Below are 12,891 nucleotides of genomic sequence, written 5' to 3'. Positions count from 1 at the left end.
TGCTCAGTGGGGCAGTATATAGCAGTACACCTCCAGTATGCTCAGTGGGGCAGTATATAGCAGTACACCTCCAGTATACTCAGTGGGGCAGTATATAGCAGTACACCTCCAGTATACTCAGTGGGGCATTATATAGCAGTACACCTCCAGTATACTCAGTGGGGCATTATATAGCAGTACACCTCCAGTATGCTCAGTGGGGCAGTATATAGCAGTACACTTCCAGTATGCTCAGTGGGGCAGTATATAGCAGTACACCTCCAGTATGCTCAGTGGGGCAGTATATAGCAGTACACCTCCAGTATGCTCAGTGGGGCAGTATATGGCAGTACACCTCCAGTATGCTCAGTGGGGCAGTATATACACATACACCTCCAGTATACTCAGTGGGGCAGTATATACACATACACCTCCAGTATGCTCAGTGGGGCAGTATATAGCAGTACACCTCCAGTATGCTCAGTGGGGCAGTATATAGCAGTACACCTCCAGTATGCTCAGTGGGGCAGTATATGGCAGTACACCTCCAGTATGCTCAGTGGGGCAGTATATAGCAGTACACCTCCAGTATACTCAGTGGGGCAGTATATAGCAGTACACCTCCAGTATGCTCAGTGGGGCAGTATATAGCAGTACACCTCCAGTATACTCAGTGGGGCAGTATATAGCAGTACACCTCCAGTATGCTCAGTGGGGCAGTATATAGCAGTACACCTCCAGTATGCTCAGTGGGGCAGTATATAGCAGTACACCTCCAGTATGCTCAGTGGGGCAGTATATAGCAGTACACCTCCAGTATGCTCAGTGGGGCAGTATATAGCAGTACACCTCCAGTATACTCAGTGGGGCAGTATATAGCAGTACACCTCCAGTATACTCAGTGGGGCATTATATAGCAGTACACCTCCAGTATACTCAGTGGGGCATTATATAGCAGTACACCTCCAGTATGCTCAGTGGGGCAGTATATAGCAGTACACCTCCAGTATGCTCAGTGGGGCAGTATATAGCAGTACACCTCCAGTATGCTCAGTGGGGCAGTATATAGCAGTACACCTCCAGTATACTCAGTGGGGCAGTATATAGCAGTACACCTCCAGTATACTCAGTGGGGCATTATATAGCAGTACACCTCCAGTATACTCAGTGGGGCAGTATATAGCAGTACACCTCCAGTATGCTCAGTGGGGCAGTATATGGCAGTACACCTCCAGTATGCTCAGTGGGGCAGTATATAGCAGTACACCTCCAGTATGCTCAGTGGGGCAGTATATAGCAGAACACCTCCAGTATACTCAGTGGGGCAGTATATAGCAGTACACCTCCAGTATACTCAGTGGGGCAGTATATGGCAGTACACCTCCAGTATACTCAGTGGGGCAGTATATGGCAGTACACCTCCAGTATGCTCAGTGGGGCAGTATATAGCAGTACACCTCCAGTATGCTCAGTGGGGCAGTATATAGCAGTACACCTCCAGTATGCTCAGTGGGGCAGTATATGGCAGTACACCTCCAGTATACTCAGTGGGGCAGTATATGGCAGTACACCTCCAGTATACTCAGTGGGGCAGTATATGGCAGTACACCTCCAGTATGCTCAGTGGGGCAGTATATAGCAGTACACCTCCAGTATGCTCAGTGGGGCAGTATATGGCAGTACACCTCCAGTATGCTCAGTGGGGCAGTATATAGCAGTACACCTCCAGTATACTCAGTGGGGCAGTATATAGCAGTACACCTCCAGTATACTCAGTGGGGCAGTATATAGCAGTACACCTCCAGTATACTCAGTGGGGCAGTATATAGCAGTACACCTCCAGTATACTCAGTGGGGCAGTATATGGCAGTACACCTCCAGTATACTCAGTGGGGCAGTATATGGCAGTACACCTCCAGTATGCTCAGTGGGGCAGTATATAGCAGAACACCTCCAGTATACTCAGTGGGGCAGTATATGGCAGTACACCTCCAGTATGCCCGGCGCTGTGCTCCGGCATTTGCAGTGAGTGCAGCCCAGACACAGAGCCGAGGAGGCGGCGGCGCTTTGTAGTCGGGGAGGAATGCGGAAATGTACAAGCCCCGTGTCAAACTTTTGAAGAGGGGTCAAGTCACATTGAGCAGCGTGGGAAAAGCAGCAACAAAAAGACTGAGGGAAGAAAGCGCCGAGCGGCGGCGGCGGCGGAGGAGAAGGGGCGGCGGCGGCTCCCTGGGCCCCTGCTATGGGCCAGCTGCTGACTGGTGCCCGGAGCGGCTGAGTGCGCGGCATCCCCCTCTGGTGACCCTGCCCCTCGTGCTCCACTGTGCATGGCTGAGCCGCGCCGAGCAGAGCTACCTGTGTGGCCCGGCCGGGGCTCTGCCGCATGGACCATGTGAGGACCTCTGCCCCCTCCCCCCGTGCCCACTTGGATGCCCCTGTCGCCTCTGCCCAGCTGCAGGTAAATGCATGTGGAGACCCATGCCACCCCAGCCCTGCTAGCACTGCATTGTGCAGATGCCATGTGCTCTGTAACCCTTTAGGATCCTGCATTGCTCTGCAGACAGGTCATAAACACAAGACGGACGAAGCTTAGTCGCCGCGTCCGACAACATCGAGGCGACGACTGGACGCAGCGCTTTCCCATCCGTCGCAGCCGTATTATTCGCACCGCCACCGATAATAACGCAGATAATCTCCCTCGCGGATCAGACCTTTCACGAAGCCTTCTGACGGATCAGCGGAGTCTGACGGAGCGCCGAGGCGCGTTTCGAGCCTATCGATTATCGTTTACGTAGAAAAAATTGCTCCGTTACAGATTTTTTTACTGCTGAAAAATCTGTGCAGTTTTTAGGATGCTTTTTTTGTTTTATTTGCACTTTTTGATACGGTTTTGACGTGGTTTTTCGTCCCGTCCATCTCTGTGGGAACTCTGGACGCGAATTCCCCGCATCGAGCACGGGCACGTTACTTTTTTTCTTCCGCGCTGAAAAAAAAAAGCTCTATGTGAATTCCCCATTTTAATCGGATCAGGTGCGGACGCTGCATGCCACTTTTTTTTTTTACGCGACAAGAATCCGTACCCTTAGTGATTCTGCATGGATCCAGTTATAAGATTCGAGATCGGTGCCAGTCGGGCACCGGTGGGGTAGTAAATGGGTTAACGGGACATCGTACCGTATTCATTTAAAGGTCCAGGCGCGTGGTAACATCTGCAGAAAACGGGAGGAATGTAATCTACATAGAAAGCAGCCATACTGGGTAATATTTCATTTCCATTAAGGCGAAGAATTTTCGGGGAGGGTGAGGGGGTTATGTCACCCTCACCCATATGTACCCCCCCCCCCCACCTCAACTGTTATTGGCATTGCAATTTAGCTCCGAGAAGTTATATCAATTTTAATATATATATATACACATTTTTTGCAAAAATAACACAATTGCGAGAGAATCCTACGACTTAGTATTCCTATATGGCGCCATCGTCATCCGTGGCGCTGTACGATCTATAATGCTGCGCAAACTACAATGACGGCACGTTTCTGGTATTCTGTACACACGACTCACGATACGGTTGGGGGGGGGGGCGGCGTGACTGGTCGGACTCAGACATAGATATATATACATGTATTGACGGCACTATGGCGAGCGGTCATTTATACTACGGGGGAGGGGTACCTTTAATGTCATACCATTGCGCCACTTTGCTCTTATTTTTAATTTCCTAAATTTGTTAATTTTCTGAAATGTTCCCTAAAGGGGGGAAATAATTTGATGCATTCAGCGCAATATTTAGCGGCATATTCCACGTATGTCGCAGGTGTGCGCGATACGTGGAATAGAGAGATGCTGCGTCTGTGTCATTATTTATAGCATCTTTATGATATAATCATGGCATAGATGTAGCAGAGCTGAAGCTGTCCCGGAGCAGGTTAGTTCACTGTGACAGCTCTCAGCAGCTTCGCCTGCGTACAGTCAGGTATCATGATCAGCTCTGCTACATCCGTCAGGATGGTCGGAAATGTAGTACCCGGGTTGAGTGGCGTAAATTTGTGTGGGTGTCGGTGGCAGTGTTTCACACGCGTGTTTTCGCTGTGTCTCTCCCCCCCCCCCAGATAATGTGACCTCCTTGGGCTGGCGCTATCTATGTGCTGCTTCCTGCATCTCTCCGTCCAGCTGTGCGCGGCTGTGCCTGCAGCTGTCTTAAGGAGCTCCAGACCGTCTCAGTCCTAGGAAGCCCTCTCCACATCTGGATTACAAGAAAGGAGGAGGAAGATTGAATCTTGGGCTCCTATCTCGTCCCTGGACCCCCCTCCCCTCCCCTCTCCCCTACATCCAAAGGCGATGATGACGATGGAGAAGGACGGCCTGGCAGATCAACAGTACGAGTGTGTAGCCGAGATCGGGGAGGGGGCGTACGGCAAGGTGTTCAAGGCTCGCGACCTGAAGAATGGAGGGCGTTTTGTTGCCCTGAAGCGGGTGCGAGTGCAGACCGGAGAAGAGGGGATGCCTCTGTCCACCATCCGGGAGGTGGCGGTTCTGCGGCACCTGGAGACCTTCGAGCATCCTAACGTGGTCAGGTGAGAACAGGTCACTTTTTTCTGTCAGAGTTCATGGCGTAGCGCCTCCTGGGTCGTAAAGTTGAAGAGCGGCGCGGACAGTTATTGTTTTATCTCAGCTGCTGCAGAACCTGTTGGACGTGACCATTTTAGCGGTTAGGGGGACAGATCTGACATTGGAAAGTGATTAAACTTTTAAATCTGCAGTAGATTATTTATCCACATCTCTGGGAAAGTTGGGTGACAACCAAGATGGCCCTACTGCACGTATCACAAGGGTTGTCACCCGTGTTTCCCAGTTACATCATCTTCTTCTCTGGCAATCTGCAGCAGGACAAGCTGTGTGTGTGTGTGTGTGTGTGTGTATATGTATTTATATATATATATATATATATATATATATTCATAATTTATTATATATATATATATATATATACACCATTTTTTTTTTTTTCTTTTTTGAAGGAAATGTTCATAAATTACAATTTGACGTGACATGACGACCCTTACTTATGTTGAGATTTTGCTTCGCTGTAACCATAGGTCTGATTCATATTGTTCGTAGCAAAAAAAACAAAAAAAACTGACCTTTTAAGAAGAAATATATATGTATGTGTGTATAATGAGGTTCTGCAGCAGCTGAGGTGTGTATGAGGTTCTGCAGCAGCTGAGGTGTGTATGAGGTTCTGCAGCAGCTGAGGTGTTTATTAGGAGGTTCTGCAGCAGCTGAGGTGTGTATTATGAGGTTCTGCAGAAGCTGAGGTGTGTATTATAATGTTCTGCAGTAGCTGAGGTGTGTATTATGAGGTTCTGCAGCAGCTGTCGTGTGTATTAGGAGGTTCTGCAGCAGCTTGGGTATGTATTATGTTCTGCAGTAGCCGAGGTGTGTATTAGGAGGTTCTGCAGCAGCTGAGGTGTGTATTAGGAGGTTCTGCAGCAGCTGAGGTGTGTATTGGGAGGTTCTGCAGCAGCTGAGGTGTGTATTAGGAGGTTCTGCAGCAGCTGAGGTGTGTATTAGGAGGTTCTGCAGCAGCTGAGGTGTGCATTAGGAGGTTCTGCAGGATCTTGGATCCACACATTGTAGCTGATGAAGAATCTCTTCTCATGCACATGACTGTATTTTGCACCAGTGTTTGATCACACACGGACCCGTTAATTTCTATGGGTCCTCAAAAAACAGTCAGCATGTAGTTGTCATCCGTGTGCTGTCCATATCCGTGTGACCGTTCCTCAAATTATAGAACATGTCCTACTCTTGTCCGTTTCGCAGACTAGAGCAGCCATTTCTACTGGGGGGGGATGCGGATTGCACACTGGACGTTATCCATAGTTTGCGGATCCATGGTTGGTGGACCGTAAAACAGACCTGGTCATGTGCATGAGAACTAAAGAGGGAGCCCTTCTTGTCGGACATCAGTGATGCACATGGTAGAAGGATCCCCCCCTATAAATGTGACCTGTCACAGACTACTTCCGTAAGGACGAGATAAGCAGCAAAAAAACGTTTGTGTGCAAGAGGCCTTAAAGGGCTTCTGTCACCCCCCCCCATTGTGCAATTTTCATTAGCCGCCATTAGCTATTTGCTAATGTCAGCTGAGTGCAATCAGACATGTCCTACCTTTGTCTGTGGCTTATTTCTTGTAAAAATCACACTTTTATCATATGCAAATTTCTTCACTACCTTCAAGTTGGGCGTGTACTTGCTGGTAGCCGCCGCATCTGCCGCTTCTAGACACGCCCCATCTCCTCTTGATTGACAGGTCCAGCGAGCGCTCTCCTCCTCCCGCTGGCCCCGTCTGCTGCTGAATTCCCGCGCCTGCGCCGTAACGTTCCTCAATCGATTATCGCTGATGCCGGCAGTCTTCTCTTCCGGGTGTAGTGTGACGTAATCGGCGCAGGCGCACTGAGGAAAGAGCTGGCAAGCGCGCGTTCTTCACTCAGTACGCCTGCGCCGATCGAGGAACGTTACTGGCGCAGGAATTCAGCAGCAGACGGGGCCAGCGGGAGGAGGAGAGCGCTCGCTGGCCCTGTCTATCAAGAGGAGATGGGGCGTGTCTAGAAGCGGCAGATGCGGCGGCTACCAGCAAGTGCACGTCCAACTTGCTGGTAGTGAAGAAATTTGCAGATGATAAAAGTATGATTTTTACAAGAAATAAGCCACAGACAAAGGTAGGACATGTATGACTGTACTCAGCTGACATTAGCAAATAGCTAATGGCGGCTAATGAAAATTGCACAATGGGGCGTGACAGAAGCCATTTAAAGGGATTCTTTCACCTGCTTTTAGCATGTCCTCCTTCCTGTCTGCGGCCAGAAAACTCGCGCAGGCGCAGTACCGCCTGCGCGATCATCAACCTCCTGAGGGCAACAGCGCTCAGGTCACATCACTGGGCTCAGCGCATGCCCAGTGAAACTTTTGAGGCTGTTGCCCTCAGGAGGTTGATGATCGCGCAGGCCGCAGGCGGTACTGCGCCTGCGCGAGTTTTCTGGCCGCAGACAGGAAGAAGGACGGGGCATATCTAAAGGTAGATTATGACGTGGGGAGGGGGCGGAACCGTTTGCCGGACTGTGGGAGGTTATTGGAGGATCAGGAGGCGTTCTTGGGCACTGCAGGGGGGCGTCACTGGGCACCGGAGAAGGAAAAAAACGCCCCTCTGGGCACCTTGGAGCCTTATTAGCATAACATAAAAAGCGCTTTTATATCAAACTACCAAACGAAAATAAGTAAAAAGAAGACTGCTGGAAATAAGGTACTTTAGTCAACATAGCGATGGTGCCAGCTTAAAATGCTAAAAGCAGGTGACAGATTCCCTTTAAGGAGTTTGATAGCCAGCTTTATTAGCTTCTATGGCGGTATTATTTGTATTATTTGTGCAGGTGTTTTCAATGAACAGATCTGCAGTCACGGCTGCAGCAGCCATGCTCTGGATACTTACCCTTGAAATGACTATCTGTAAAACTCGATTGCGTAGTTATATTATTTTTCAAGAGCTGCAAGGTCAAAATATATATCAGCGAGAGGAAAAGTATGGGTTAAATATATTTTTTACAAATGCAGTTTTAAGCACGCCAGCCACAAAATCCACACTGTATTCTAACTTTTTTATTTATTTAACCCTTGAGTAGAAAAGTTGTCCCTTTCCGGTGTACATATATAGAAAAGCATAATATTTTTTATTTTGATTATTGTTTTCCTGTTTGAGTTGCTGTTTAAAGGGGTGCTCCAATATTTTAAAGGCTGTGTCCGCTTAACTTTTGCTATTGTCCCGATGCATCTTAAATGAAATATGAAGCAACTTTGCAGTGGTTCACAATTAAAAAATGTCCTACCATTCGATTCTACAGCTGACCTATACGTCTCCATGGTAACAGACAGCAAAACAAACTCTGTGTAGTCGGACCCTACGGTCATACTTCCTTCCATTTGTCCCCAGCTATATGCTTAGTTACGTACCCTTAGTAGGTTGGAAAAGGCAAGGGTACGTTCACACAACAGTGAAAAACGGCCGTGTGACAGCAGTTTCTTTTTAATGGCCAACACATGGCTATTTTCAGAACCTTTGCAATCAGTGGTTCTATTCACACCATCGACTGAATAACTACCGTTAAAAAATAGGGCAAGTCCTGCTTTTTCTGTTTTTATGGACCGACAGACCCAATACAATTCAAAGGGGTCGTTTCTGACTGCCGTTTTTTTTTTAAAGATAACTACAGGATCAGACTACATTGGGTTTGTTTGTAGTCTGTTTCCATGGAGATGCATAGGTCTGCATATAGGCTGTAGAAACACAGTTAAAGCAACGTTGAGCCATCTTTTATTTTCAGGTGTACTGCAAAAATTAAAATTAAAATTAGCGTAGTTGGATATCCCATTTATACCTTCACTGCCAAGACAAATTCCACAAACACAAATAAAATCTAAATTATATATTTTTTAAATTACATTTTATACCACCATAGTCATATATTTCCTGAAAGTAGACACTTAGCACATTGTGAAAATGCCACCCAGCGCTTGACAGTCATGGGCGTCTTTGTGCAATTTTGCCTTAAAAAAAAATTCTCGTTTACGAGTGTGAGAAACCCCAAATCTACTAAAAATAAAAGCTGCTGATGTGCTAAGTTCACACACTTATGCCTACGTACACATATGCGGGGCCACTTACACAAGCATGAGTCCTCTTGCACAAGCCAATGCCGGACCGATACGGACCGCTGATCAATGCTCATTTAAAGGGCCTCTGACATGGCCTAATGCAACGTGAAAGGGGGTTCATTGATCATTGTTACGATCAATCATCCCTCATTTGCATATTGTTAGCAGCACAAATGAAGATTTTTGGTGCCTCATGAAAGATGGAATCACCAAACAAACGACACATGTGTATATAAAGGGGGAGAAGCTATAACGGGGGAGAGATGACAATAACAGACTGTGATTGGTAAGAAAATTGCCTGTATCCCCATCCCCCAGTCATTGGAGGCTGTACAGTGGAAGAGATAACAGTAATATTCAGTGAATGCTAAGAGGGGTGATAACATGAAGAAAAGTGCCTGTATTGTTCCCCCCCCGGGGGTCACTGGAAGCTATAAAGGGGGAGAAATTACAATAACAGGCTGTGATTGGTAAGAGTGGGTGATAACATGAAGAAAAGTGCCTGTATCCCCATCCCCCGGTCACTGGAGGCTGTACAGTGGAAGAGATAACAGTAAGGTCCATTCACACGTCCGTAGTGCATTGCGGATCGGCAATACACCCGGCCGGCACCCCATAGAAATGTCTATTCTTGTCCCAATTGCAGACAAGAATAGACGCTGCTCTATTTTTTTCCGTAGCTGCGGACCGGAAGACCGGGGATGCACTTCAGAAATGCGGATGCGCAGATGCACATAGTGTGCTCTCCGCATCCATTCACTCCCTGTAGAGAATGAATAGGTCCGCACCCATTCCACATAATTGCGGAACGGGTGCGGACAGCTCTCGCGGACGTGTGAATGAGGCCGAATATGCTAAAAGGGTGATAAAATGAAGTAAAGTTCCTGTATGGCCCCCCTGGGGTCCCTGAGGGCTGCTTTCACATTTAGCTGAATTTTTCTGCATCAAAATCTTCCTGTGGAGCTATGGAAACGCGTCAGGAAAGGAGCCATGATGCTGACGATGTCATGTCTTCAAGATAATTTCATTAGAAATTAAATATTTCTGGGAATGATTAATTCAGATGAAAGATCTGTTTCACTCATTAGAGGTCATGATAAATTAATCATCTTAAAGGGAATTTCCACCATTAGATAAGCCTGTTGGCAGCACATACTAAGCAGTATATTGTTTTGGTTTTTGCTATTTCTATGCAGAAATTTTTGATTTCTTTTTCAAACACTGAGACGTTTCTTGTGGAGAAGCCAAAAAGTTTGCTTAGGGGGAAACGGTGAACTCTGTGACGTCTGTGAGCATCAAAACAAATGCAGTGCTCTCTCCAGGGAGGCTTCAAGGAGTTGTCAGGAACATTAATATTGATGGCCTATCGTCAGTACAGGCCATTAATATCAGTTTAGTCAGGAGTCCGGCACCCCATACCGCCATGGATCAGAAGAGTAGTTCTGGTGTGCAGTGGACGGAGCTTCTAACTGCAGCGCTGCTCTCAGTCTCGTCAAGTAGCTGATCAATGAGGGTGCGAGATGGCGGACCCCTGATGATCTGGTATTGATCCTGGAATACCCCTTTTAAAGGAAGCTCCACCTTTGCAACTTACCTTAAGCAAAGTTCTAAAGTAGTCTTAAAGGGGTTTCAGGGAATTCTTCTGTAGCGTGTGCGGCCTAATAAAAGGATTCTACTCTCCTGCCCCCGCTGCTCTGGTCCTGGTGCCCTGACTCTTGTTTGGCTATATTCCAGTTGTCGGCTTGTTTGCTTGGGGTCCACGTAAAGACATGGTCATGTGTAGTTGTACAGTGTGGGCCACTTATATGGATACACCTTAATAAACTACGGATACTGGAAGCCTGTGCTAGCATTTCTCCTGCGGTGTTGCTATCAGTGTGTGAAGAGTGGGAGAAGAGGGTTGCATTGACAATCTGACACAATGGGCAGCACATTGAACACATTTTATAAGTGGTCAGAAACTTGTAAATAACTCATGAAAGAATAAAGTTACGTTAAAACCAAGCACACCATTGCTTTTCTTGTGAAATTCACAATAAGTTTGATGTGTCACATGACCCTCTTCCTATTGAAAAAACAAAAGTTGGATTCAAAATTGCCAACTTCAAAATGGCCGCCATGGTCACCACCCATCTTGAAAAGTTTCCCCCCTCACTAATGTGCCACAAACAGGAAGTTAATATCACCAACCATTCCCATTTTATTAAGGTGTATCCATATAAATGGCCCACCCTGTAGTTTTCATAGCTATCATTTTGGGGAACATACTATATTGCTTTTTGGTCACTTATTATTCAAATTTTTTTTTAGGAGATCGGATTAACAAAAATCTTCAATTTTGGAATAGTTTTTATTCTATTCTATGTTTTTTTCAGCATTCATTGTTCAGGTTAAGTGATGTGATAACTTTATAGTTTTGTTTATTATAGATGCAGCAATACCAATTCTGTATAGCTTTTTTGTTGTGTTTTATCCATCAAAAAGAAAAAAAATCTTTTTCTTTTACTTTTTTCTTGACTTTTTTGGGCTATATTTTTAACCATATTTATTAGTTCTACTGAGGAACCTGTACCCACAACCTATTTATCTATCCATCTAATATTTATCTAGTTTCTATCTATCTAATATTTATCTCGTATCTATCCTTATAACTATCTATCTAATATTTATCTCGTATCTATCCTTATAACTATCTATCGATCTGCCTTGCGGACTGTGCACACACTACTAAGATAAATTAGATCAGTGAACCCCACGTCTACGATCATACACTATTTGAATATTAAAGGGGCTCTCCAGGCCTTTACCTAAAAAGCCTCTTTTAGCTGTGGAGAGAAGACGCTTGGAGCATTACTGACCCCTCCATCGCTCAGATTCTGCAATGGAATCACGTATTCACCTGACTGGCTGCTGGCCCTTCTTCTGACGTTGCGACCGCCTATGCTCCTCTTTCTTCTTGTCCATCTACATCTACTTTATGCAGCTGAACAGGAGGAAAGAGGAGCATAGCCGGCCACCTGACTACAGCCAGGATTGCGGAATCGGTGGAGCCACGGAAAGGAACGTACTGCAGAAAGCGCCCCCTCTCCACGGGTCGGCTGGTTAGGTACAGAGCGCTCTGATGGGTGCTCCTTGGAGTACAGGGCCCCAGGTGTTAGTCTGCTGCACTGACTACAGGATATCCTAAAACAGCTGCTGTCTGCTGAGGTCAGCTTTTTTCTTGCCGGGATCTTGTATGTGTCTCCTGTTTGTACAATGAAGTGTTTGGTAAAGAAATCGGAATATAATAATCCTGGATTCCCATTTATGTCGTAGATTTACACTCCATTTATTAAAGTCATGTGTTCCATCACCCACACAGCATTCTTTATATGTTCTGCGAGTCACAGGGGAAGTCTGGAAAATAGTTAACGTGTGTAAAATAATAAGTCTCCTAACCGTAATATCAGGAACATGTGTGCCCCGAAAACCAGTAACACAAGAAGTTCTGTGCCCGGGACCCACAGTGCTGACCACCAGTGATGAGCAGGAGAATATTACAGGACGGATAAAAACCTCACGGAGAACATCCCTTGGGCGGCGGATTCCTGCTCTGTAATTCAATGTGTAGATGCTAAGCGCTCTCTGCTGACTCTGCAGATTATACCGAGTGGATGCACAGCAAAACGTGAGGAAACCGCCATCTGATGGTCCAGAGATGTCACCACAAATGACATTTTTTCAGGGTACAAATTACCGACTTCTAGAATGAAAAGGCTGTGAATGCTGGGCCACCTTTGCTCCTTTTGGTGTTTCTTGGAGATCTGAGAATGGGCGCTATACCATCTATAGCCCAAGGATAGCGTTTAAATGGCTTGTCCGTGTTTGGAGGCCCCCCCATGTCGCTGGACCTGTAGAGACAAGCATGCTTTTCTGCTCCTTCAGTCCCACGCTGCCACTGACACGCTCTGGTCCCAGGTGTCATCATCCAGTTTTACTGGTCATTCGTGTCACGGCAGCCATTGACTGGCCTCAGAGGTGACGTACCCCTCTTGTGTCATGTCAGTGGGTCACGTAACGCATGGGGGAAACTGGCTGCAGCGGCGAGCGTGACCCCTGTCAAACTGGATATTCACAAACAGGACCAGAGCAGGTCATGTGGTAGCAGAGGATCAAAGGAGCCAAATGTGGACAACCCCTTTAAGAGCCAAAGTAGTAGGG

General features: G+C 46.7%; 1 protein-coding gene across 1 annotated transcript in view; it reads left to right on the top strand.

Annotated features, from left to right (window-relative positions):
• Nucleotides 1-2,067: 2,067 nt before the first annotated feature.
• CDK6 (cyclin dependent kinase 6) overlaps nucleotides 2,068-12,891 on the top strand; it is a 160,339-nt gene continuing 149,515 nt past the window's right edge. The window contains exons 1-2 of the mRNA XM_044293156.1: nucleotides 2,068-2,437; nucleotides 4,092-4,556. Coding sequence (XP_044149091.1) covers nucleotides 4,321-4,556 — 236 coding nt within the window. The 5' untranslated portion in view covers nucleotides 2,068-2,437; nucleotides 4,092-4,320. The remainder of the gene's footprint in view (nucleotides 2,438-4,091; nucleotides 4,557-12,891) is intronic.

Source organism: Bufo gargarizans, chromosome 5 (assembly GCF_014858855.1).
Source record: "Bufo gargarizans isolate SCDJY-AF-19 chromosome 5, ASM1485885v1, whole genome shotgun sequence".
NCBI lineage: Eukaryota > Metazoa > Chordata > Amphibia > Anura > Bufonidae > Bufo > Bufo gargarizans.
The sequence above is the reverse complement of the archived record's forward strand: the minus strand, read 5'-3'. Positions and strand labels throughout refer to the sequence as shown.